The 27,356-nt window shown below is 44.2% G+C and overlaps 1 protein-coding gene across 6 annotated transcripts in view; it reads left to right on the top strand.

Moving 5' to 3' along the window:
* The window catches only part of TNRC6C (trinucleotide repeat containing adaptor 6C), a 146,505-nt gene that overhangs the window by 42,413 nt on the left and 76,736 nt on the right, over positions 1-27,356 (top strand). For all 6 annotated transcript variants that reach the window (XM_040330138.1, XM_040330136.1, XM_040330141.1 and 3 more), the window contains exon 4: positions 11,417-11,734. In XM_040330138.1, coding sequence (XP_040186072.1) covers positions 11,417-11,734 — 318 coding nt within the window. The remainder of the gene's footprint in view (positions 1-11,416; positions 11,735-27,356) is intronic.

Genomic DNA, 27,356 nt, shown 5'->3' with positions numbered 1-27,356 from the left:
GAAAGGCTGTCACTTTGCAAACACTGACAGATGGCTCTTGTTTGTCTGATGCCTATCTTTGCATTGCAATCTCAAGACTTTCCTCTGAACTTGGATACATGGCCTAAGACCTTCTTTATGAGACTGTCTGTAGATCAGTGAGAAATGATCAGTTATTTATTTTTAACTAGAACAATTTGTTGCTTCTTTAGGTTTTGTCTTGTATGCTTATTGGCTCAACAGCCAATCTGGAAAAGTGGTAGGCACGGTAAAAGAGATTAATGTATCCTGACATGAACAGTCCGAAGTACACGTTGCACTTTTGTAGAAGTGTTGTAGATTGTGCTGCTTGAGTATAGTTCTTGGTCACCCCGTGTCCCCTAAACTCCCAAAATACCTAAATTCATCCACCCAGCTCAGTGGGAAGGGGAAAGCCAATGTCCGAGCCTGGCGATCTAGGGGAGACCAAACCAATTTGGTCCAATTGATGCGATTACTGGAATAAATCCCAAAGGCAGGGCTCAAAATTTCAAGTCCTGAGCTACTAGCCAGGCCTCAAGAGTTGCTCGCCACCAGTTGCCCCACCTAATTCATACACTGCCCTGCGCCTAATTGCACCTGTAAACACGGCCTCGTAGATTATCTCATGGAATGACAATGTTTTATGCAGAATCAAGTTACAAAATTAAATATTAACAACAACAACAACTTTAACAAAATGGGACAGGGCACTGGGGGCAGACCAGAGGGACAGGGCACTGGGGGCAGACCAGAGGGACAGGGCACTGGGGGCAGACCAGAGGGACAGGGCACTGGGGGCAGACCAGAGGGACAGGGCACTGGGGGCAGACCAGAGGGACAGGGCACTGGAGGAAGACCAGAGGGACAGGGCACTGGAGGAAGACCAGAGGGACAGGGCACTGGGGGAAGACCAGAGGGACATGGCACTAGAACTGGGTCTCTTCCCCATTCTCTTGCTGTCTCCTCTGCAACTCCCATCCATCCTCTCTCTCTCTCCCATTCATCTCATCAGGAGCCTGTGTGTGCGGCTCCACGCTTGCATGTCCCCACTTCCCCCTTTTATTCAGGCTGGCAGAGAGGAGCTGCAGCACAGCGGGAGGGAGTACAATCCAGCGCTGAGATCCACACAACTGCACAGCCATTGACACCATTGCACAGCACACATTGAGACCAGTCTGCTCACAGTGCTCAGGCTAAACTGTTGGACACTTACATAGAGCACAAGGAGAAGAAAACTGCACAAACTGGAAGGCTGCCGCTCTCATGTCAGGGCAACTTTCAGTGAGCGCTGCACCGGAGTGGTAATTTTCGCAATCCTCCACCTCACTCTTTCTGCTCTCCAGCTACATTGGTCGGGGCCTGGGGGGAGGGGGCAGGCTCAGCGAGGTCATACTGTTAGGTCCCATGGCTTGATGAGAATTGTAAGGAGAGCACCTGTGTACTGCTCTGCCTGTGCGCGGCTCACCAGACTACTTTTCCCGAGCATGCACCTTTCCTCTTCGGCCACCAATCTCATCAGGACTCTTAAGTGTAGGTACAGATTGGAGGGAGATTGCTCATGCAGCCCTGGCATCACTCGCCCCCAGCTTAAATCCACTCGCCAAATGCTAGTAGGCGAGTGGAAATTTTGAGGGCTGCCAAAGGTATTAAACTCCAGAGCTGCCATCAATGAAGGGCCCACGTTGTGCAAATGCAGAAAGTCCCCATCCACCTAGAGCAGGCATGTCCAAAGTCCGGCCTGCGGGCCAATCGAAGGCCCACGTTATGGTTTTAAACGGCCCGCTGGGTTATTTAGACATATATCTTTTGTGGCCCCCCCGATAATCTCCCAGGGCCTCAAAAGATGTATATGCCTTGGAATGGGACAGGGAGGAGGCGGGACGAGCGCCGCCGACGTGTGTGTGTGTGTGTGTGTGTGTGTATACACACACACAAATTTCCTGTTTACGGGCGGCCTCTGTAATAGGAAGTCCCTCGCTGCCATTGGTTGACTGTTTTATGTCCATCAAAGGAGGCAGTACTTTCTATTAAAAAGGCCGCTGTGTAAACAGGAGATGCTCCTGTAATTTTTTTGGCGCTCGTGGGTGCATTCCTGGCAAATTGTGGGTGCATTCATGGCAATGGTGAGGCTACATTCATGGCAATGGTGGGTCTGCAGATGGGCACTTGTGAGGCTGCAGATGGGCACTGACCCTTATTTTGCTTCAGTTTATTACATTTTTTTATTTTCCTGCAATGTTTACTATGTTTTGTGTGTGTGTGTGTGTGTGTGTGTGTGTGTGTGTGTGTGTGTGTGTGTGTGTGATTTTTATGGTTTTCTGTGTTTGCACTACAATGGCAACAGTTGTATTGCAGAATACAGGGAGTCTCTAACAATATCCATGTTTTTTCGTTGCTTTATTATAATCTTGTGCTTGTAGACATGATTTCCTCTCTCGTAGCCTAAACCTGCTGCCGGAGTGTGAAATGCCAGGCCCCTTGTATAGAAATAATGGTGATGGGGTTTGAAGCACTGCCACCCCTAAAACCTTCAGTGATAACTGGGTAATAAAACAATTAATAAATTGCAGCTCTCTGAGACCTCTGCCTTGTGGATTCTGGCTGCGGCCCCCTGACCCCGGGTGTGACCTTCCGTCTCCCACACTGGGAGCTCTGAGCTATCCTCTGCCCTGAGTGTATTTAATGACCCCGCTCACCCGTATAGTCAGCCAGGTGTCTAGCAAAACCCGGACACAAGATTGAATATTCTGATTCAGAATCTGGAGAAAGTCAAAAACGCTGCTTTCTTCACTCAAATGATAGGATTTGCATTTAGGGCCAGTTCACACCATAGAAACGCAATCCGGATGTGTTCCAGTGCTTTTTTTCACCCCTCTTTTATTAACCTTAGCTGAGGACAAGTGTGTTCAGTGCGTTTTTGACGCGTTTTACAGTGTTCCAGTCCAGTGCAGGTAAAATGCAGCTGGTTCAACTTTATTTTTTCTGGAACACGAACTGCAGGCTCTGGTGTGAACTATGCCATTGAAAACCATATAACCTACTTTCCATGCGTTTTTTGATGCAGAAAAAAAACGCACTGGACTGCATGTGGTGTGAACTGGCCCTAAGGGTTAATGTGAGGCTCACAACTGTCACATTCTCCTATATTGTTAGTGACAACCTCCCTCTGTCACAATATATAAAATAAACGTTTTGTTTACATTAGACTGCTATCCTAAAAATGGAGATTTGCAGGTTGGGCAATAGAGGGATCCCTTAGTGCAATTATTCTCTACCTTACTGGCAGCTGGTTGGTGTATTGTTGTTGTGCGTTTTTTTTCTCTCCTCTTTCCCTTGTGTAAATGCATGCCACCCCTTCAATCCCATCTCCCATGAGCTACAGGTCTCAATAAACTGTATTCGGTTTACAAACTAAAATCATAGTGTTTTTGAGTTTACTGACTCGTGTTGTGAGAGAGCATGAATTGTGATTTTGCACAGGATTCCTGAGTGTCTTTGGCTCAGTTTCAGGACCGAATTCAGGCAAAAATTCGGACCGGATTTGTTTCGGAAATGGAGAACGGGGATGCACCAGACCCTTGCTGTCACAGCGGCATTAGATGTGAACTCAGCCATAAATCTGAACTCCAGGGATTCGCACAATCTGTAAAATGTGCTGGCATACTATGAGTTAAAGAGGAGCTCCACCCTAAAGTGGAACTTCTGCTTATCTGATTCCTCCCCCTCCTCTGGTGCCACAATTGGCACCTTTCGGGGGGGGGGGGGACATAGTGTAGCCTGCTCGGATTGGCAGAGGTTGTTACTCCAATCTTGGCAACCTCCTGTAGTCCTCAACAGATTGCATCGCCCACCAAATTGGCTGAGCGGCGCATATACTAAATTACATACAGCTTTACAGAGCACCCGGCGGGCTGACATCCATCGGGCAGATGCTTCACCCGGCGTATAAGACGACCCCCGTTTTTTGGCTCTGTAATTCCAATGTGTAAAAGCTTGTCTTATATGACGGAAAATCCGGTATGTGTAAGACCCTAAGCTGGTCAGTGGGCGGTTGGATGGCTTTAAAACTGCTGCTCCCAATTTGACACTAGTGTGGGACAACTGCTGTACTGTGGGTGTCTGTATTTGGGGCCATGACTGTCAAATTGGGAATAATGGCGGTCTGTGCAGCTGCTGCATTCCACTTGACATGAATGGGACACCTTGACAAACACGGCCCATGCAATGGGACCTTGGGCTAGGTTCACTCCCGTCACAAAAAACGGCCAATGAAAAGTGGCTCGCTTTGTTTGTAGGTTCACACCTTGGCATGTGCTCTTCATGTGTTTTTCAGTGCAACTTTGCAGTGTTTTCAAGCACATTTTCGATGCGCGTTCATGCTTTAATTTTTTTTTTTTTGTAAAAGGGGGAGACTGGCTGTTAAACAATAATACACCATACATGCATTTTTAATGCGCTTCCATTTAAAGCGGTTGTAAACCGCATAAACTTTATTTTTTCTCCCCCAAACCTGCAATGCAAAAGGCATAATAGGCTAGTATGCACCGCATACTAGCCTATTATGAAATACTTACCTCGGAACGAGGTGTGTACCACTTACCTGGTCCACGCCGAGCAGGATGTCATCTTGCTCCGGCGTGTCTTCCGGGTATCGCCGCTCCAGCGCTGTGATTGGCTGGAGCGGCGATGACGTCACTCCCGCGCGTGCGCGCGGGAGATTTAAAATCGGCAGGGTCCGGCGGATGCCGGTCCTTCAGCCGTGGATTCCCCCCTGCGCATGCGCCGCCCGCATTGCGGGGGGAATATCTCCTAAACCGTGCAGGTTTAGGAGATATTCTCCTTACCTACAGGTAAGCCTTATTATAGGCTTACCTGTAGGTAAAAGTCCAAATAGTGGGTTTACAACCACTTTAAGTCTATGAACCCCAAAACGCACCTTTTCTGCAATAAAAAAAAAATGCACTGCAGGAAATTGCATAGATGTGAATGGGACCCATAGGAAACCATGGTAAAATTGTGCAGTTCTGCGCTCCTGAAAATGAGGAACAAACTGCAAACTGTACAGGTGTGAACCTAGCCTTAAAGGGTCACTAAAGAATTTTTTTTTTTTTTTTGCTGAAATGACTGTTTACAGGGTATAGAGACATAATAGTTAACTGATTCCTTTTAAAAACGATTAAAAATAGATAAAAATCAATCATATAATGTACCTCCTAGTTTCAGTTTTTGTTTTTGCATCTAGCTTAGTTTTTGCATGTTATTTGATGCCTCTGTGCTGGACAGACCCATAGAGTAGTATTGGTTTGGAAAACGAAACTAAAATCTCCCAGTACTGTGGTGATCAGGAAACAGACAACCAGGAAGTGTCCAGAACAGAGCAGAATTACAGCAACATCAGAGCAAAAACGAACAATGAGGACATGAAACCAGGACTGCAGTAAGGTAAAGGAAGCTATTTAGCTAAAAACATAATTTCCTTTAGTGACCCTTTAAGCTAGATTTACATGTGCGCAGGTTCTGCGTACAGCTTTTGCGCGGACACAGCAGCCCATTTATTTGAATGGACTTCTGTGCCTGTGGGAAATGCATAAAAAAGTCCTTTTCATTTTTACAAAAACGTGTCTGTGTGTCCTTTAAGAATTATTGACGTCCCTAAAGGTCTGCAAAAGAGTAGAGCGTTGTGCCCGTGGGTCTCGAAATGTGATTGGCACGGGTTCTCCGACCTGCATATGTGTGAACCTAGGCTGAGGGCGCTTGGCTGGAACCAAATATTCATAGGCTTCTATGGAATGTATTTGTGAAATATCCCTTTACTTGGCAGTAGATGTCATTGTTTACAATAAAATGCTCGATCCACTTCTGAGGGCATAAAAAACGATTTGTCACTCGGATCCCTCAAGGTAATAGAATGAAAAAGGGGGCATCATCAGTGCCCACTACATGGGATTGTGGCTATCATAATAGTTAATTTAAAATTGGGTTATAGTTTTAAATAAAAAAAAAAAAACTGGGTTTCAGTGAACACAATTTTGTGAGGTAGGAAAACAGGATTTAGGCGGGATTTGCACGTGTTTTTGAGCGGGAAGGACGTGTGAGTTCAGGCGGGAAAAACATGTGTACTGATGACTCATACACGTGAGGCAGAGGGGTATATAAATCCCACAAGTGTGAGGGTCAGGGCACAACATTTTTTACCTTGTCAGGTTAAGAGCTCCCCATCCCCCCCCACCCTTGTCGCTGCACCTTTTATGTGGTCTGTCACCCTTGAATCAAGGGGGGACTTGGTTGATATTTCATTTATGGCAATCACTTGAGTCTTATGACTGAGTGAGAATGATTTGGAAAATATCTTTGAAATTAAATATTTATTTATTGAGATTTTAATAAAGATAATTATTAGATTTAATGTTTGTATTATAAATTATACCAATAAAGGTGCCACGGCCAATTTATCACCATCTTTGATGGTCTTGGTTTGGTCTATTATTTATTATTATTGATAACATTGTATAGCCTACATTCCCATGCTTAGTACATGGATTTGGTTAGTTGTGCTAATCACACGGAGTACATTTGTAGGATTCGTTTAGTTTAATTATTGCTGTGATTTTGCTGACGAATTGCGGTGTGTCAGCAAAATGAAAAAGAAGGAAAATAATTCCCTATACATTCCGTTCAGTAATCTCGTATAATCTGACTCTGTGATTTTGCACATATATTTTGAAGATTTGTATGTCTGGTATATTTTTCAAAATGAAAGACGGAAGGAGTGATTTGTAGCCCCACAATCGAAGGAAACCCTGTATTTGCCCCGAGTCACAGATCATTCATGCATTATTGATTACCTGGTCTGTCTGCATGTCTGCCTTGGCTAATATGAAAGATATTGATGATCCGCAGACTTCCAAGGATCAACCTCCATGCTGCTTACGTCTCTTGCATTTGTAGGAAGCTTTTCTTTATTTTAGATGCTTAAAGATCAGTACAGAGGCACTCGGGTGTCCCCCAACACGTATACTGTATATCTTGTAAAGGTACAATAATTTTTTTCCTAAAAAAGCTTCCTTTACCTTAGTGCAGTCCTCCTCCTCCTCATCCTTCTATTTTTTTTACTTATTTTTTCTGAGAAATCCTCACTTCCTGTTCTTCTGTCTGTAACTCCACACAGTAATGCAAGGCTTTCTCCCTGGTGTGGAGTGTCGTGCTCGCCCCCTCCCTTGGACTACAGGAGAGTCAGGACGTTCTCTGCGTTGCAGATGGAGAAAACAGCTGTGTGTTAGTGGGCGTCTTGACTCTCCTGTTGTCCAAGGGAGGGGGCGAGCATGACACTCCACACCAGGGAGAAAGCCTTGCATTAGAAAAATCCATAGAAAATTGTATAGTGTGTATCCAGCTTTAATTGTGTTTTTATTTTAGTGTCCACACCACAAATTTTCATGAATTGACAGCTAGTTAGCTTGATGTTTCCTTCAGCTGAAGTTTTCATCCCTTGCTGTCCTGAGAAGCGGCACAAAAATAACTTGCAACACTTGATGACACACATCAAGAGGATCTAAATTTAACCTGAACTGCCAGTGAAAGATTTGGATTCTAACCGGACACTTTGACCACCCATCTTGTATTGCAGCAGAACCCATCTGTAACATATGAGCACCAGACAATTTTTCATAGAGAAGCTTACATTTTTTTGCACACCACCACTTCTTGATGCAAACTTTATTATATTACACTCTGGTTCCGATCATCTTCTTGTAGACTATTTGTGTTCATGAATTCTGTTCTCAGTTACCATCCTCCACATTAACTCCACCCCTACCCCCCAGCAATTGCATATTTGTCTATTGGCAATTGGCCAAACTAATGAGGTGCGGGAAACCCCACAATCCATGCAGGTGTCCCGCACCACATTCAAATCGTACTACCCTTGCAGCGGGTGTCAGTGTAATCTTAAAGCGAGGTCCACCCAAATTATTATTTTTATTTTTTTAAAAGCCAGCAGCTACAAATACTGTCCAGCGCGCCCGTGATGTCAACAGCCGAGGCCGAGCAATGAAGTGAAGCATTGCGGCTTCACTGTCAGGTTCCCTACTGTGCATGCGCGAGCCACGCAGCGTGCCGTCACTGATCCCCCGCTGTCTCCTGGGACCAGTGTGTTTCCCCGAAGACAGCGGGGTTGACGCAAAGGGGCGTGACTCCCGTGGGAGTCTGTTCCAGGAAGTGGGTGCAAATACCTATTATACAGGTATCTGCACCCCCTTCCCCTGAAAGGTGCCAAATGTGACACCCAAGGGGGGGGGGAGGGTTCCGAGAAACAGAGGTTCACTTTTTGTGTGGACCTCCACTTTGACACCCTAAATGCAGGTCACAGATGGTGTGTTTGCCCACATCAGATCGTATGGTACAAAAGTAACGTCATCCAGTTGCAGTGTGGTTCCAAAATTGGTGCATGCACACGATGCAGTGTGACCTGAGCCCATTCAAAACGAATTGGATAAATCGCACTGCACAGAATTGCGTGTAAAAGGAAAGGAAACAGAGTGCGGTGCGGTTCCTGTACATTTCACATGCAGTTTATAGTGTTTTTTTTTTTTTTTTTTCCATCTGTAGTAGTCGCATAAAGGGGTAGACTGTTTACAGTGGATATGGCTTTGTGGTGTTTTTTTTTTTTTTTTTTTTATGCCTATAATTTATGTTTATGCATTTATAAACGGGTGGCAAGGCTATGCAATATTTTATAATCGGCTATCACGCATGCTGTCCAATCAGGTCCGCCTGTCTGTTTTTTCAGGCGGACCTGATCGTACGCTCCATGCACCTCCTATGAAGTGATGGATGTCGGCTGTAACATGTCTGCTGATATCCAGCGCTATGCGATCCGCCAAATGCATGGAAAACCTATTTTCCATCCGTCTGGCGAGTCGGATGGAATCTCCCCATAGAGGACAGCGGGGCTCTGACAGGTCCGTTTCAGCACATTGAGTGGAGATTGACCTGTCATCCGCCTGCTCAGCCGAGATCAACGGAGCCCCTGATGAGCAAGCGGAGTCCATCGAAACGGACAGCCCCGTGTAAAAGGGGCCTTCAGACTCTTGTTTCAGGCTTCTCACTCTTACATTCACCATTGTATTTCTATATATATACAGGGAGTGCAGAATTATTAGGCAAATGAGTATTTTGACCACATCATCCTCTTTATGCATGTTGTCTTACTCCAAGCTGTATAGGCTCGAAAGCCTACTACCAATTAAGCATATTAGGTGATGTGCATCTCTGTAATGAGAAGGTGTGTGGTCTAATGACATCAACACCCTTTATCAGGTGTGCATAATTATTAGTCATCTTCCTTTCCTTTGGCAAAATGGGTCAAAAGAAGGACTTGACAGGCTCAGAAAAGTCAAAAATAGTGAGATATCTTGCAGAGGGATGCAGCACTCTTAAAATTGCAAAGCTTCTGAAGCGTGATCATCGAACAATCAAGCGTTTCATTCAAAATAGTCAACAGGGTCGCAAGAAGCGTGTGGAAAACCCAAGGCGCAAAATAACTGCCCATGAACTGAGAAAAGTCAAGCGTGCAGCTGCCAAGATGCCACTTGCCACCAGTTTGGCCATATTTCAGAGCTGCAACATCACTGGAGTGCCCAAAAGCACAAGGTGTGCAATACTCAGAGACATGGCCAAGGTAAGAAAGGCTGAAAGACGACCACCACTGAACAAGACACACAAGCTGAAACGTCAAGACTGGGCCAAGAAATATCTCAAGAAAGATTTTTCTAAGGTTTTATGGACTGCTGAAATGAGAGTGAGTCTTGATGGGCCAGATGGATGGGCCCGTGGCTGGATTGGTAAAGGGCAGAGAGCTCCAGTCCGACTCAGACGCCAGCAAGGTGGTGGTGGAGTACTGGTTTGGGCTGGTATCATCAAAGATGAGCTTGTGGGGCCTTTTCGGGTTGAGGATGGAGTCAAGCTCAACTCCCAGTCCTACTGCCAGTTTCTGGAAGACACCTTCTTCAAGCAGTGGTACAGGAAGAAGTCTGCATCCTTCAAGAAAAACATGATTTTCATGCAGGACAATGCTCCATCACACGCGTCCAAGTACTCCACAGCGTGGCTGGCAAGAAAGGGTATAAAAGAAGAAAAACTAATGACATGGCCTCCTTGTTCACCTGATCTGAACCCCATTGAGAACCTGTGGTCCATCATCAAATGTGAGATTTACAAGGAGGGAAAACAGTACACCTCTCTGAACAGTGTCTGGGAGGCTGTGGTTGCTGCTGCACGCAATGTTGATGGTGAACAGATCAAAACACTGACAGAATGCATGGATGGCAGGCTTTTGAGTGTCCTTGCAAAGAAAGGTGGCTATATTGGTCACTGATTTGTTTTTGTTTTGTTTTTGAATGTCAGAAATGTATATTTGTGAATGTTGAGATGTTATATTGGTTTCACTGGTAAAAATAAATAATTGAAATGGGTATATATTTGTTTTTTGTTAAAGGGGTGGTTCCCCCTAAAACACATTTCTAACAATAGATTCGTAAGACCCGTTACACTGCGGGTAGGCTGGCTTTTTTTTTTTTTTTTTTCGTACATACCGACATCTCGGCGTCTCGTCCCTTGGCGGTGGGCGTTCCTATTTGATTGACGTTCCTCGGACGGGCGCATACGTGACGTCACGACTTTCCGAAAGAAGCCGAACGTCGCTGCGCAGGTGCCGTATAGAGCAGACTCTATACGGCGCATGCGCAATGACGTTCGGCTTCTGTCGGAAAGTCGTGACGTCACGTATTCGCCCGTCCGAGGAACGTCAATCAAATAGGAACGCCCACCGCCAAGGGACGAGACGCCGAGATGTCGGTATGTACGAAAAAAAAAAAAAAAAAGCCAGCCTACCCGCAGTGTAACGGGTCTTACGAATTTATTGTTAGAAATGTGTTTTAGGGGGAACCACCGCTTTAAGTTGCCTAATAATTATGCACAGTAATAGTCACCTGCACACACAGATATCCCCCTAAAATAGCTAAAACTAAAAACAAACTAAAAACTACTTCCAAAAATATTCAGCTTTGATATTAATGAGTTTTTTGGGTTCATTGAGAACATGGTTGTTGTTCAATAATAAAATTAATCCTCAAAAATACAACTTGCCTAATAATTCTGCACTCCCTGTATAATATATACACATACACACACCTAAACCAATGTAAATATGCTTTACAGAATATTCCTATAGTTCATTTAATACTTTGGATTGCGAGCATAATTTAAGTCAAAATGTATTTAAAAATGTTGCTTGTCTTGCAAAACTCTCAAATCAAGGTTTTACTGTATAGAGAATGTTGTTGTTTTTTTATTAAAACTTGCCAAATTGAGATGTTCGTTTTTAGTAAAAACATGTTTTTCTGTTTTTCTTTTAAAGTGCCAGATCCAGTCAAGATCAGTTCCAACCAGCCCCAAACTGCCACGCCCAGTACTTCCACCAGCACTGTCCCAAATAGCAATGGCAAGCGTGCATCTGCCAATGGCCAGCAAACAGCGGCCTCCCGTTATCTGCCACGTGAGGTGCCTCCACGTTTCCGCCAGCAAGAACAGAAGCAACTTCTGAAAAGAGGACAACCACTGCCTTCTGGGACATTGACCAGTGCTAATACAGGACAGGATACTGGGCAAACTGGGACAAGCCCACCTCCACAGCAAGGGGCTGGTGGAGCTCACCACCCCACAAAGACGCACTCTGGTGAGTACAATACTTTGTTGTATGCTATTTTGAATGTGTAACTAAATGGGATGATTGGGAGGTGTGTGTGTGTATATGTATGTATGTATATATATATATAATATATATATATATATATATATATATATATATATATATAAATATATTAGTGCTGTGCGTTAAACGCGATATTAACGGCGTTAACGCAAACCCATGTTAACGCCGTCAATTTTTTTATCGCGTGATTAACGCTCGGGGTGGACGTGCAGAGTGTGCAGCGGCGCGGCGCGGCTTACCTTCTCGCTGGATTCACAGGCAAGTTACTCACCTTGTCCCTGGATCCAGCGATGCCACCCCGCTGTGTGATCGAGCGGGTCCTCCTCGCTCGATTCACAGTGTCTGTGTGCCGCCGATCTCCGTTCCCTGCGACGTTACGACGCACGGGAGCGGAGAACGGCGCCAAATTCAAAAAAGTAAACAAACACAATACACACAGTAATCTTATAGATTACAGTACTGTATGTAAAAAATACACACCCCCCTTGTCCCTAGTGGTCTGCCCAGTGTCCTACATGTACTTTTATAAAATAAAAACTATTCTTTCTGCCTGAAAACTGTAGATTGTCCAAAAGTGTCCCTTTATGTCAAAAATGGTTTTAGATCAGCTAGAAAACAGCGATCAAAATTTATGGCGAATTAATCGTGGGTTAACTATGACAGTAATGCGATTAATCGCGATTAAAAAATTTAATCGTTTGACAGCACTAATATATATATATATATATATATATATATATATATATATATATATATATATATATATATATATATATATATATATATATATATATATATATATATATATATACACACGCATACACACACACACACACACGACATGGCCCCCCAAATCAACATAGACTGTGGAAACTTCACACTGGATTTCAAGCATCTTGCAGTGTGTGCCTCTCCATTCTTCCTCCATACTCCGGCTCCTTCGTTTCCAAATGAGATGCAAAATTTGCTCTCATCAGAAAAGAGGACTTTGGACCACTGAGTACCAGACCAGGTCTGTTTTTCTTTAGCCCAGGTAAGACGCTTCTGACGTTTGTTGTTCAGGAGTGGCTTGACAAGAGGAATACGACATTTGAAGCCCATGTCCAGGATCCGTCTGTGTGTGGTGGATCTTGATGCACTGACTCCAGACTCAGTCCACTCCATGTGAAAGTCCCCAACACTTTTGAATGGCCTTTTCCTGACAATCCTCTCCAGGCTGCGGTCATCCCTGCTGCTTGTGCACCTTTTTCTTCCACACTATTCCCTTCCACATAACTTTCTATTAATGTGCTTTGATACAGCACTTTGGGAACATCCAACTTCTTCTGCAATTACCTTTTTTGAGGCTTTCCCTCCTTGCCGAGGGTGTCAATGATGGTTTTCTGCACAACTGTCAGGTCAGCAGTCTTTCCCATGATTGTGATTCCTACTGAACCAGACTAAGAGACCATTTAAAGGCTCAGGAACCCTTTTCAGATGTTATGGCTTAATTTTCTGATTAGAGTGGGACACTTTGAGCCTAAAATATTGCATCTTTTCACAATATTCACATTTTCTGAGATTGTGGATTTGGGGTTTCCATGAGCTGTAAGCCATAATCATCACAATTATGACAAATCACGGAGTGAACTATCTTGCTTTGCATGTAATGAGTCTATCTCATATATTAGTTTCACCTTTTAAGTTGCATTAGTGAAATAAATGAACTTTTGCACGATATTCAAATTTTTCGAGTTTCACATGTAGACTTCTAGTGGCCACCGGGAGGACCATGCTTGTCTAAAGGGATGCTAAGGATGTGTTATTTCACTCTGGCTCATCACTTGGGTTTGATTCACACTTCTGTGATATAAATTTGGTCCGATTTTAGTGTGATTATGAAGATGCAACTTTGATATGGTTTGCATATTCTAAGGGGCCAAAATTGCACTGGAATTGCACCAAAGTAGTACAGGAGCCTTTTCTAAAATTGCACTGTGCTGATTAACATTGATGTGAACAGACATCATTGAAAACAATGTGGTTTCCAATGTCGTGATTCTGTGCGAGGCATCTGAAATCACACTGGTGTGAACCAGACCTTACACTTAACACTTTCACACTGAGGCGCTTTGCGAGCTAAAAATGGTGCCTGCAAAGAGCCGCTCCTTTCCCGAGGGCTTTCACACTGGAGAGGTGCGCTGGCTGGACGCTAAAAGTCCTGCTAGCCGCATCTTTGAGGCGCTGTAGGAACGGTGAATACACCACTCCTAAAGCGCCCCTGCCCATTGAAATCAATGGGCAGCGCCTCCAAACTGCTGCTGCAGCGGCACTTTGCGGGCGGTTTTAACCCTTTTTCGGCCGCTAGTGGCGGTTAAAAGCGCTCGCTACCGTCAACGCCTGCGACGCTCCAATGTGAAAGTAGCCTTAGTGTCTTTATTTTTTTTTCTAAATGCAGCTAAATTGGTGGTTACAAATAAAGCCATTGAGTGAGCAGAATGAATTGTAGACGGGTAGGCTGTATAAAGGAAAGAATGCATATTGGGATCTCTACATCTCCCTGCTAGTGGCCGGAAATTGCTGGTAAAGCGCCGCTAAAAATAGCGGCGCTTTACCGCTGATGCTCACAAAGCCCCAGCATGAAAGCGCTCCTAAATATTGAAAGGTGATGCCTATGTCCTATTTCTTTAGTTACTCTTTAAAGTGTTACTAAACCCACAACAGTAAAATCAGTCTGTATTGGGGTTAACATTGCTCATTTCGTAAAAAGGCTGTCTGATCCTGTCGTCTGATCCTCGCCTTCTCTCTCCTTTTTTTCTTTTTTTTTTTTAATTTACTGTCCCTAATCCATCTCCTGATACCTTTTGGGGGCACTCTGCACATGCTCAGTTTGGTGTGTATTGCTAGAGTTTTTTTTTTGGGAGGGTGTATGTGATCAGCACAATCGGGAGTCATGCAGCCTCATCCGACAGTCAGAGGAGAATGAAAACTCCTCCAACAAGTTTTAACCAGTGCTCGGCCAGACACTGATAAAAGTCACAAGACTGCTATAACTGCTGATGAGAAAAGGTATTTAGCAGTTTAGATTTACTATAATTGCATTTCCATGTTCTGTGTACTGTGAGAGACCAGATATAGTGAATGCAGGCTCCTGGGTTTAGTAACACTTTAATACGTGTTGTATTTTGTTTATATTGCATTAAAGCTAGTTCTATTTTCTGTAGGCTCCCATGCTCTGCCTCAGATTTCTGTGCATGTATTAAAAATGTTACATTTTCGTTCTGTTTTTGCATTTTAAATAGATTTTCAAAATGCTGCTGTGTTTTGCTGTTAGTATTTCATCTGCTGACATGGTCATGAATTAATGTATGGTGGTTAATATGGTAGGAAGACGAGGGGGAGGACTGTGCAGCTTGTATAGTCTTACTAACTGCTGATGTTGGTGAAATTGAAATCTGTAACTAGGGAAGGTTGCCGGCTTTGCCAGAATGCAGTGTGATCGTTCGGAGCTACAGCCTCCTGTTTGAATCTTTTGTTCGCTTTAAAGTGGAAAAAACATATATAAAAAAAATAACAGAGGTTTTCTGTAACTAATACTATTAATTCTTGCTCGGTATGTTACCAATTAATATAATACATAACCCAAGATTGTTTTCCTGGTTAATTCTGAGAAACTTGATATGTTCAGGATTATGAAGGATTATAATCTGATCTGCCTCCCGAAACTGTTTACCTACATTCCAGTCTGTAATTTAAGGTCATACATTTTACAATTTTCTTTCCTTCAGCCACAGGTTGAAGGAAAGTTAATAGTTTGATTCCCTGACTGTGTTAAAGCGGTTGTAAACCGCATATATAATTTTTTTTTTTTTTTTTTTTTTTTTTTTTAAACCTGCAAGGCAAAAGGCATAATCAGCTAGTATGCACCGCATAATAGCTGATTATGAAATACTTACCTCGGAACGAGGTGAAGGACACTTACCTGGTCCACGCCAAGCGAGATGTCATCTTGCTCCGGCGTGTCTTCCGGGTATCGCCGCTCCAGTGCTGTGATTGGCTGGAGCGGCGATGACGTCACTCGTGCGCGTGGGAGATTTAAAATCGGCAAGGTCCGGCGGCTGCCGGATCTTTCGCCGTGGATTCCCCCTGCGCATGCGCTGCTGCAATCAGCGGCGCATTGCGAGGGGAATATCTCCAAAATATGGATCACAATTTGGCGGGTGCTAACCCAGCCAAATTTCAATCTTGCATCGTTAGTCAGGTTGAAAAAAGACACAAGTCCATCCAGTTCAACCACAAAAAAATAAACAAACACAATAAAAAACACAGTACAATCCTATACACCCAACTCCCCAGCAGAGCATGATCCAATTTTCTACAGCAGGAGAAAAAATTCCTTCCTGATCCCCCGAGAGGCTTTTCCCTGGATCAACTTTACCTACAAATCTTAGTACTCAGTTATATTCTGTACATTTAGGAAAGAATCCAGGCCTTTCTTAAAGCAATCTACTGAGCTGGCCAGAACCACCTCTGCAGGGAGTCTGTTCCACATTTTCACAGCTTTTACTGTGAAGAAACCTTTCCATATTTGGAGATGAAATCTCTTTTCCTCTAGACGTAAAGAGTGCCCCCTTGTCCTCAGTGTTGACCGTAAAGTGAATAACTGAACACCAAGTTCACTATATGGACCCCTTATATATTTGTACATGTTGATCATATCCCCCCTCATTCTCCTCTTCTCAAGAGTGAATAAATTCAGTTCCTCTAATCTTTCCTCATAGCTGAGCTCCTCCATGCCTCTTATCAGTTTGGTTGCCCTTCTCTGCACTTTCTCCAGTTCTCCGATATCCTTCTTGAGAACTGGAGCCCAAAACTGAACTTCATATTTAAGATGAGGTCTTACTAATGATTTGTACAGGGGCAAAATGATCTTTCTCTATTTCTCTTTTTCTCTCCCCCCCCCCTCATACAAGAAAGGACTTTGCTCGCTTTGGAAACCGCCGCTTGGGATTGCATGCCATTATTGAGCTTATGATCTACCAAAACCCCCAGATCCTTCTCCACTACAGATCCCCCCCAGTTGTACACCTCCTAGTATGTATGATGCATGTATATTCTTGGCCCCCAAGTGCATAACTTTACATTTATCTACATTAAACCTCATCTGCCACTTAGGCCCCATGCACACGAGACGCTGGTAAACTCGAGTTCAGAGGCATTTGGGCATTTTTTTCAACTGCCCCTGAACACATTTAATGTTATCCAATGTGTCCATGCACACATTCACGTTTTTTTGCGTTTTAAAGCAGTTGAGTTTAGGCTCGTTTTTTCAGACGCAAAATTTTGGGTTCAGACGCAAACGTTTTTGCGTTTCAATGCTTTGGGGGGGTCTACAATGTCTTTGTTATGAACGCTGATAGCCGCAAATGCGTTAAAACGCCGCTAAATGAGGCAAAACGCTGCAAAATTCGCGGCAAAACGCCGCAAAATTCGCGGCAAAAACTAGCGTTTTAAACGCCGGTTTTTGCCTTTGAAAACTTGAGTTTACATGTGTTTGCATTTGCTTCTCGTGTGCATGGGGCCTTAGTCGCCCAATTAGACAGAGCATTGAGGTCGGCTTGTAAATTGGAGACATCCTGCAAGGACGTTATTCCACTGCATAGCTTGGTGTCATCTGCAAAGACAGAAATGTTACTTTTGATCTCAGACCCAATATCATTTATAAAGAAATCTGTCTATGGCTGGCTTAAAGAGGAAGTAAACCCTGATGGTTTTTACTTCCTCTTTATTTACCCACTAACACACAGCTCCTTTCTCTATCTGCAAAGTAGAGTGTCCTGACTTACCTGCTCGCCCCCTCAACAGGCTTTCTGCACACCAGGGAGAAAGCCTTGCATTACGGTGGTGAGTTAGACAGAAGAGCAGCATTAAAAACGTCCTTAAAGTGGAGCTACACCCAAAAGTGGAAGCTCTGCTTATTTGCCGCCCCCCACCCCCCCCCCCCCTGCTGCTGCCACATTTGTCACCTTTCAGAGCGGAGGGGGTACCTGGTTTTGACAGGTACCCGCTCCCATTTCCAGATGAAATCATCCGGAGTTTCGGCTCCCCCCCCCCCCCCCTGCCAGGCCATTTACAAAGCACAGAGCGCTATGCGCAGTAGGGAACTGACTGTGAATCTACAGGGCATCGCTGTCGGTCTCCTAAATCAGTGATGGCAAAAACCTTGGCATCCCAGATGTTTTGGAACTACATTTCCCATGATGCTAGTGCACTCTGCAGTGTAGTTGAGCATCGTGGGAAATGTAGTTCCAAAACATCTGGGGTGCCAAGGTTCGCCATCACTGTCCTAAATGATGGCAGCAGCACCTGAGAGCCAATTAAAAAAATTGGCTAGGGTGAAGTGGCCACTGGAGCCTAGAGTTCCACATTAATTTCAGTTTGTAATGAAAAAGAAACAAACCGGAAAGAACAGACGAGGGGTGAATATTTTTTCGCGAGGCGCTGTATGTGCAGTCATCCTGCAGTGCCTGATTAAATCTTTTGTTGCACTGCAACCAGAACAAAGGAAATTCGTCTACTCCCAAGAAAAAAAGAAACATTCTTCAGACTGAACTCGGCCATCTCCTGACTTTGGTTTGGCTGAGGGCCTAGCAGTGTAGAAGACTGTAAGCCAGCGGCTTGCACATACACAGCTTTGCTCTACAGTCTGTGGTAGAAAAACCATATACTGGAAATGACCGATTTTATTTAAAAACTGTAAATTAAAGGGATTGTAAAAGAAGTTTTTTATTTTATTTATCTTGATGCATTCTATGCATTAAGATAAAAACAATTCTGTGTGTAGCAGCCCCCCTAATACTTGCCCGAGCAAGAATACTTATCCAGCGATGTTGCAGGAGTGTCTAAGCTGCCCAGGACTCCCCTCATTGGCAGAGACAGGAGCACAGTGGTATCGGCTCACGCTGCTGTCAATCAATCAAAATCATTCAGCCAATTAGGAGAGAGAGGGGGCGGCGCCATGTCACAGCTTTATGTCTAAATGAACACAGGGAGATGTGTGACTTGGCTCTGGTGCCCCCATAGCAAGCTGCTTGCTGTGGGGACACTCAACAGGAGGGAGGGGCCAGGATCTCAGAAGAGGGACCTGAGAAGAGGAGGATCAGGGCTGCTTTGTGCAAAACCATCTGCATAGAGTAGCCAAGTATATAAAGAACATTGTATTATTATTTAAAGCGGGACTTTACAATCACTTTAAGTATTTTATATCTACAGGACAGTGCTGAGTTGCAACAACATAGTGCAAACATATTGTAGGCTAAAGGAAGAAGTTAAAGCCGAGTTCCACTAAAAAGTGGACCTTCTGCTTATCCGTCTCCTCCCCACTCCGGTGCCACATTTGGCACCTTTCAGGGGGAGGGGGGAATGGTACTGTTCCCCCCCCACTTCTGGGAGATGGGGGCCACGGCCTGGTCTCTTGGAAGTTCGGCCCCCTCCTCTGCCGCAGAGCAATTGGAAAGCTGAAAGGCTTAACTGTTGGGTTCCCTTAACTAAGAATGGCGGTGGCTGTACCTGACAACTGATCCAAAGATCAGCTGGTCTGCCGACATTGCGGGCTCCTTGGACCGGTAAGTGTCCATATATTAAGTCTATGCATTAAGGTTGTACTGCAGCACCCCCCTCCCCCTTTTTTCTTGCTGTAACCCGATCATTCCAGCGATGGGGATGCGCACAGCAGCTCCAGCTGCTGTCTCAGGTTCTCATTGGATAGATTGATAGCAGCAGGAGCCATTGGCTCCCACTGTTGTCAATCAAATCCAGTGACACGGGAGCTGGAGGAGGGCCGAGTCTGCTGTCTGTGTCGATGGACGCAGCAGCAGGACTCGGGAGTGCGCCCGCATGAGTGCCTAATGGAATGTCTGTTCTCCATGAAGGTAAATACGTAAATGCGCCTAATGGAATGTGGTTCTCTGTGGGGGCACTCAAAGAGGAGAAGCCAGGAGCGCCCCGGGGGGACCCCCAAAAAAGGAGGATCAGGGCCACTCTGTGCAAAACATAGCCAATGCAAGTCTGGCTTTCTTTTCATTGACAATATTTAGGCATATTTGTTATTTAATGCCAGTATTCAGCCTTGAATGGATTATTACAACTAGGTGACACTGGTTTGCACTGGAACTACTTCGTAACTCATAGAAGTCGGTGGGATCGCAGTAGCAGCATGAAGCAGGTTAATGCAGCTTAGGAGGTCAAGTAGCAGTCAGTTCAGCTCTAGGTCAGATGTACCTCTCAATGTACTCAGAATGGTCTCAAGTGTCTCAAACTAATGACAAATGCAGAAAGAATACACCTGGAAGCATGCTGCATGCACGGGACACCTGGGCATCTCTGTGCGTGCAAACCATGCCCTCACAATGTATTCCTATTAGGCATGAGCTCCAGCATGTTCGCACACTCCATGTGCAGAGCCTGCCATGAAGTCGGCACAGCACTGCGCTAATCACAGGCAGGGAGACATTTCCCGATCTCTGCAGCCGCACATCGGGACAATGTCTCCCTGCCTGTGATTGGCGCAGTGCTGTGCCGCCTTCCTGGCGTAGTTCATCCCTAATTACAATAGAAATGAATGGAAATGCACTATTTGCAATTTTCTGCTTAAATGTAAAAAAGTAAAAAAATTAAATAGTAATACATGAATAAATGTAAAATGAATAAACAAATAACTAAAAAAAAATTCATAAATAAGTAAAATTAATATGTAAAAAAAAAATACATTAATAAATAACAATTGACCTCTAACCTTAAATATGAAAACATTATTAATATAACATTCGAACAAAAAATAAATTAATAATAATGCATGTATTTTTTAATATTACCCTTACCCCTTAAAAAATGGAAAAAAAAAAAACTAAACACCCTAACCCCCAAAAAATATTAATAATAAAATGCCCAAACTCGAACAAAAAAAATACATTAATGGTAAAAAAAAAAAAAAATGGGTGGGGGGGGGGGGGTTTAGGGTGTTAAATAACTGACTTTTTTGGGAGTAAGGGTTTATTTATTGCCTAGTATTTTATTGAATTTTTTTTTTTTTTTGTGTATTCATTTATTATGTTTGTCATTATTCATATAATATAAATAAAATATAGTAACCCCAACTCCTAATCCTAACTGTAAACTAAACTCCGAATCCTTACCCTAACGAAAAAATATTTATGAAAGAGGAAGAAGAAATAAAAGCCAAAAGAGCTGAAATGCATAGCATCAAATGATGCAACACATATTTAGTTTTCTATATTGGCTAATAAAAAATAAAAAGCCCAAAAACGCTGCATACAAAAAGTATGAAAAAAAAGGAAAAGTGTGAATGCAACCGTAAACTTTACGCATTTCCTGACTGTCATAGAGACACCATGAAAAGCAATTTTGTTTACAGAAAAGGTTGAAAATATTTGAACTATTCAACAGTTATAAGAAAGTTAAGTGATTTATTTTTAGATACAAGCCTAGATTTTTATTTTTTTTTTCTCTTCTTTCTCGTAAGGCCCCATGCACACGAGACGCTGCTAAACTCGAGTTCAGAGGCATTTGGGCATTTTTTTCAACTGCCCCTGAACACATTTAATGTTTTCCTATGTGTCCATGCACACAATCACGTTTTTTGGCGTTTCAAAGCAGTTGGGTTTAGGTCCGTTTTTCCAAACCCAAAATTTTGGGTTCAGAAGCTTTCAGCTTTTGCGTTTTAGACGCAAATCGCGGCAAATCGCGGTACCGGCGTTTTGCCGCGATTTCGTTTATAGGCGTTTTTAAAGGTGACCTATTTTTTTACATTAGAAATCTCAAAAATTATGGCAAATGATGAAAAACCATAAAAAAAACATAAAAAATGTAATTGCTTGCATTGCATTGTGGACAATCCACAACTTGTGGCAGGTGACGTGGCCAGGTGACGTGGCCAGGTGACGTGGCCAGGTGACATGGCAGGTGACGTGGCCAGTGGACAATCCACAACTTGTGGCAGGTGACATGGCCAGTTGACGTGGCAGGTGACGTGGCCAGTGGACAATCCACAACTTGTGGCAGGTGACGTGGCCAGGTGATGTGGCAGGTGACGTGGCCAGGTGACATGGCAAGTGGACAATCCACAACTTGCGGCAGGTGGGGTGGCCAGGTGACATGGCAGATGACGTGGCAAGTGGACAATACACAACTTGAGGCAGGTGACGTGGCCAGGTGATGTGGCAGGTGACGTGGCCAGTGGACAATGCACAACTTGTGGCAGGTGACGTGGCCAGTTGACGTGGCAGGTGGCGTGGCCAGTGGACAATTCACAACTTGGCAGGTGACGTGGCCAGTTGATGTGGCAGGTGACGTGGCCAGTGGACAATCCACTACTTGTGGCAGGTGACGTGGCCAGGTGACGTGGCAGGTGATGTGGCCAGGTGACGTGGCCAGGTGACATGGCAAGTGGACAATCCACAACTTGTGGCAGGTGACGTGGCCAGGTGACATGGCAGGTGACGTGGCAGGTGGCGTGGCCAGTGGACAATCCACAACTTGTGGCAGGTGACGTGGCCAGGTGACGTAGCCAGGTGACGTGGCAGGTGACATAGCCAGGTGACGTGGCCAGTGGACAATCCACAACTTGTGGCAGGTGGCGTGGCCAGGTGATGTGGCAAGTGGACAATTCACAACTTGGCAGGTGACGTGGCCAGTTGATGTGGCAGGTGACGTGGCCAGTGGACAATCCACAACTTGTGGCCAGGTGACGTGGCCAGGTGACGTGGCAGGTGACGTGGCCAGGTGACGTGGCAAGTGACACGCTAAATACACGTACACTGCTGCTCTCTCAGCTGCTCTGGTCTCACAAAATAGCTGAAATGGTTAAATAACATTGTTTTTTGAGCTTAGGAAGGGTCTTATGATGTTTCTTAACCAAATGCTTATAAACGCAAACGCGGTAAATCGCGGTAAAACGCAGCGAAATTCGCGGCAAAAACGGGCGTTTTAAACGCCGGTTTTTGCGTTTGAAAACTTGTGTTTAGATGAGTTTGCATTTGCTTCTCGTGTGCATGGGGCCTAAGACTTGGGGGGAGCGTTTTTGTAATTTTCTGGTTTGTATTTGGCACCAAACTTGCTACGTTGGTCCTAGTCACAAGGCTTTTATTATTGAAGGAAATAGTTGACTTTCCCACTTCTTCTGAAGAGGCAGAGAAAAGATGGAAATCTTGACAAGACTGCAAATAAAAAGGCCAAGGCAGACAATATCGACGACAGCAGTGGGTTTTCTTCGAAGGATTCAGAGCTTGGTCTGCTTCATGTATTGCCAATGGATCTTCTCACTGATCATAAATCTGGATTGCTCTTTCTACAGGCAGTAGTGTTTGTGTGCGCTGCTGAAGTAATCTGAAATATTGACTTTGTGCTTAATTGTCTTGTGTAGCGATTGACTTTATTAACTACTTCCATACCGGGCCTATTCTGGCACTTATTTCATGTAAAAATCATTTTTTTTTCTTCTAGAAAATCAGAACCCCCAAACATTATTAGTTACCGTATTTGCCGGCGTATAAGGCGACCCCCTTCCTACTAGTCTGTCTGGAAGATGAGGGTAGCCGGAACAACCGCTGACAGGAACAGGCTTTATTTATCTATTTTTCAAATCTCACTGTGCCCATTACATGCCTCACTGTGCCATCAACATGCCTCACTGTGCCATACCTTATTCCTGTACTGCGGGCGTCCATTATTCAAAACTCGCGCCTCCTCCTCATGCTGTTCCGTGATAGGCGCCTGTGTTCCGCCTATCACGGAGGTCCTCTCGTCCAAATCCGAGGATGAGAAGACATCCGTGATAGGCGGAACACCGAACAGAGGCTTTGCTGGGAAACCAAGTGTTCCGCCTATCACGGAACAGCAAAAGGAGGAGGCGCGGCTTTTGAATAATGGATGCCTGAGACAGGTACCGGCGTACAAGACGAGTTTTGGGGCAAGTCTTATACGCCGGAAAATACAGTGTGTGTGTTTTTTTTTTTTTTTTTTTTTTAGCAGACAACCTAGGGAATAAAATGGCGGTTATTGCAACTTTTTATCTCGCACTGTATTTGCGCAATCATTTTTCAAATGCCATTTTTTTGGAGGGGGGGACAGTTTCATTAATTTAAAATATAACAAAACCGTAAAGTTAGCCCTATTTTTTTTGTATAATGTGAAAGATGATGTTACGCCCAGTAAATGGATACCTAACATGTCGCGCTTTAAAATTGCGCACACATGGAATGGCGCCAAAATTCAGTACTTAAAAATCTCCATAGGCATCACTTACAATTTTTTTTTTTTTTTTTTACAGGTTACCAGTTTAGAGTTACAGAGAAGGTTTAGTACTAGAATTGTTGCACACGCTCTAACGCACGCGACGATACCTCACGTGTGGTTTAAACAGCGTTTTTATGTGGGTGGGATTTGTATGCGTGTTCTCTTCTGAGCACGAGCTACCGGGGACAGGGGTGTTTTAAAAAATAAATAAAAAAAATGTACACTTTTTTTTTTTATTTATTTTTTTATCACTTTTATTCCTATTACAAGGAATGTAAACATCCCTTGTAATAGGAATATATCGTGACAGGTATTCTTTATGCAGAGATGCGGGGTCAATAAGACCCCACATCTCTCCTCCTCCAGGCTGGAAAGCATGAAATCGGGGACAAAAATCCACCGATCTCATGCTGACAGCCTTGATCGCAGCTTTGTTTACATTCGGGATCCCGGGGGTGACGTCATATCGTCGCGCCCGGGCCTCTGACGGTCATAGAGCTGACTGGTAACCAGCTGGTCACCGGAAATCTCTATCATTGTTGGCCGCTGCCGGACGATTCTTTCTCCGGGCCCCCGATGGCACGCGAGAGCCCGGAGAAGCACCAGATGGTGGCGGGAGGGGGGGTTGCCGCTATGATCGTTCTTATCGTGCACAGAATCGCCAGCTGAAAAGATGGATATCTGATATTCCCCCCCCCCCCGCCCGAAAATCCAGGATGTCGTATAACATCCAGCGTTGGGGAAGTGGTTAAAGGTGAACACCGGCGTTACCTTTTTTTTCTAAAAAGCTTACCACTGCCTCTGACTTTCACAGAGATATTCGTTTGAATGTCCTCTCTGCTGTCTTTGAAAAAAAAATATATATATATATATATATTACATGTGGACTCTCTGGCGCCCCCTGCACTTCATTGCCAAGCAGCTCAATGGGAGTTAAATTTCACTCCACTTTGAAGTTGCGCCCTTGGCCCACCTCTTAAAGCTAATTGGTCATTTTTTTTCCTGTAAAATGAGCTTGGTGGGTGTGATCATTTGTGGGCATTTCTTTTTTCCTCCTATTAGTGGGCATTACCTTTGCGGTACAGGACTGTATGCAGGATCTATTAGTCTGGGAACGTCTCCCTCCTAGGTCCCTCTTCTTTCACTGTAAGGGGTAGTGTACACTAGCGTTGCTTTCTGAAGAGTGACTTGCTTTAGGATAGCTCTTCAAAAAGGATTTGATAGGCGATGAGGCATTTGTATCACCACCTCACTGCCAGCTTTAACCCCTTAAACCCTAAACTACTGCATCACAAACTGGCATCACATTCAGTTGGTGGTACGGCCTGCTGAATGCAGCTGTGTTGCTTTGGCATATGTTTACTGTACAACCCTCCACTGCCTTTCCAGCATAAGAGGAGCAGCTGGGGTTGGTTCAGTAAAACCACAGCTCAATGGTATGCTTTTACTGCCTGACCCCCCCCTTTCTAGTGTAAATTAGCCCGTTTTTTTCCCCCTTGTGCTTTGCATTTCACCTGAGCACGTATCGACACCTGTTTTACACGTTGATGTGCTCTGATGCCTTTCTGTTTTTTTTTTTTTTTTTTTTTTATTCGTGTAATAAAAACAGATGGGTGTGGTTTCAGATGTTTTCAGATGTTATGGGTGGAGTTGGGAATGCCTGACTTGGATTCACAAGCTAGGGATTAGGTGTTCCCAGATAAACAGATTAATAACGGCAATAGGGTTTATTCAAAAGCCTATTAGTAACGTTATGTCTTTTTTTATGCCTAAATTCTGCCATTGTACAAAATACAGAAATCATGTTTCAAAAAGGTTTTGAGCTCCAGTTAGGTGACTTGGTTCCCTGGACACACTCTCAGAAGAAGAAGCATTGAGAATTGCTTTCTCAGTCTCCTTTCCCAAGGGACTACTTTGAGTTTGTCAGTAATCAACAGCAGCTTGTTTTTAGATGCACTCGACTTGCAGTTGACGTCGGTTTGAGTTGCTTCTGAAATGAACAGTTCAGTGACGGGTGCAGTTTACCACGTTCTGACCTGCATTTGACCACTTAAGCTTCATCGACTTGCTCTGAGCTGTTTTTTTTAGTCCCGTAAACTTGCCTGTGGAGAGAGGCCTGATGCAAACAAAAGGAAGTTCAAAAGCTGTAATTGGACTGGTTAGCGGCTATGGATCCGCCCACTCCCATGTGCTGTCGATCAGAAGTGACGCAAACCTCATGGGTAATTGGCCTTTCGGTTCCCCATCAGGCGCCGTCCACCGCTAGTATAAAACTCCTTGGCAATGCGCCCGTCGGTGTGGCTGCGGAGGGCAAGAGTGCGCTTGATGGAGTGTCTGGTGTTTAGACATACATTTAAATGTACTTGAACAGGGCGCAAGCGCCAACATTTTTGGTGCTGCACCACGACAGAGTTCACACCTTTTTATAAATTCTCTGGACTGTCTAGCAGAAGGTCCTTATCTTGTTACCTGACCTGGTTAAATTTTACCTTTCACATTTTTTTGTTCAGAGTTTGGAAATTACTTTTTTTTTTTTTTTTTTTAGCAAGTATCCATGTATGACTGAAAACAAGCTTTAGTGTTCTAAAAGGCAAAAGTCCAGGGGTCATTTATCTAAAATATGTCCAGGCCATCAAGCTCCTCCTGGCTGAAGAAAAAAAACATTGTGAACTATTTGTCCATCTTTGTTCAAAGAGTAACGGATTATCCAGGAATAATCCAGGAGCCTCTGATACCCTTTTTACCTTGAATAGGTTTTAAAAATAGTTTTTATTCCCAAATTTTTTTTAGTCTGTTTCACAATTGTGTGTCCTTAATGTCACCATCTGGCCTTGTAGAGACCCCAGGACTCCTACGTTGGTCAGCTTGCATTTAGGGGTCTATTGCATCCTTGGTTACGATGGCTCCAGCTAGGCTATCAGGTGCCCTAATATATTAACAGTGAGCAAACCCTGTTTAGCTTTCACTTTACGTCCCAGTTTTTAAATTAATTTATTAGTGTGGTCTGAGGACTTTACTAAATAGATTTGATGAAGTTAAACCGAGTATGTAACTGTGCAGCTCTTTCCTGAGCCTTTGGCAGTTGCCTTTTCCTGAGCCTGTGGCAGTTGCCTTTTCCTGAGCATGTGGCAGTTGCCTTTTCCTGAGCCTGTGGCAGTTGCCTTTTCCTGAGCCTGTGGCAGTTGCCTTTTCCTGAGCCTGTGGCAGTTGCCTTTTCCTGAGCCTGTGGCAGTTGCTTTTTCCTGAGCCTGTGGCAGTTGCCTTTTCCTGAGCCTGTGGCAGTTGCCTTTTCCTG

This window comes from Rana temporaria, chromosome 12 (genome assembly GCF_905171775.1).
Source record: "Rana temporaria chromosome 12, aRanTem1.1, whole genome shotgun sequence".
In the NCBI taxonomy this organism is placed as follows: Eukaryota; Metazoa; Chordata; class Amphibia; order Anura; family Ranidae; genus Rana; species Rana temporaria.
This window is presented reverse-complemented; position numbering and strand designations above follow the sequence as displayed.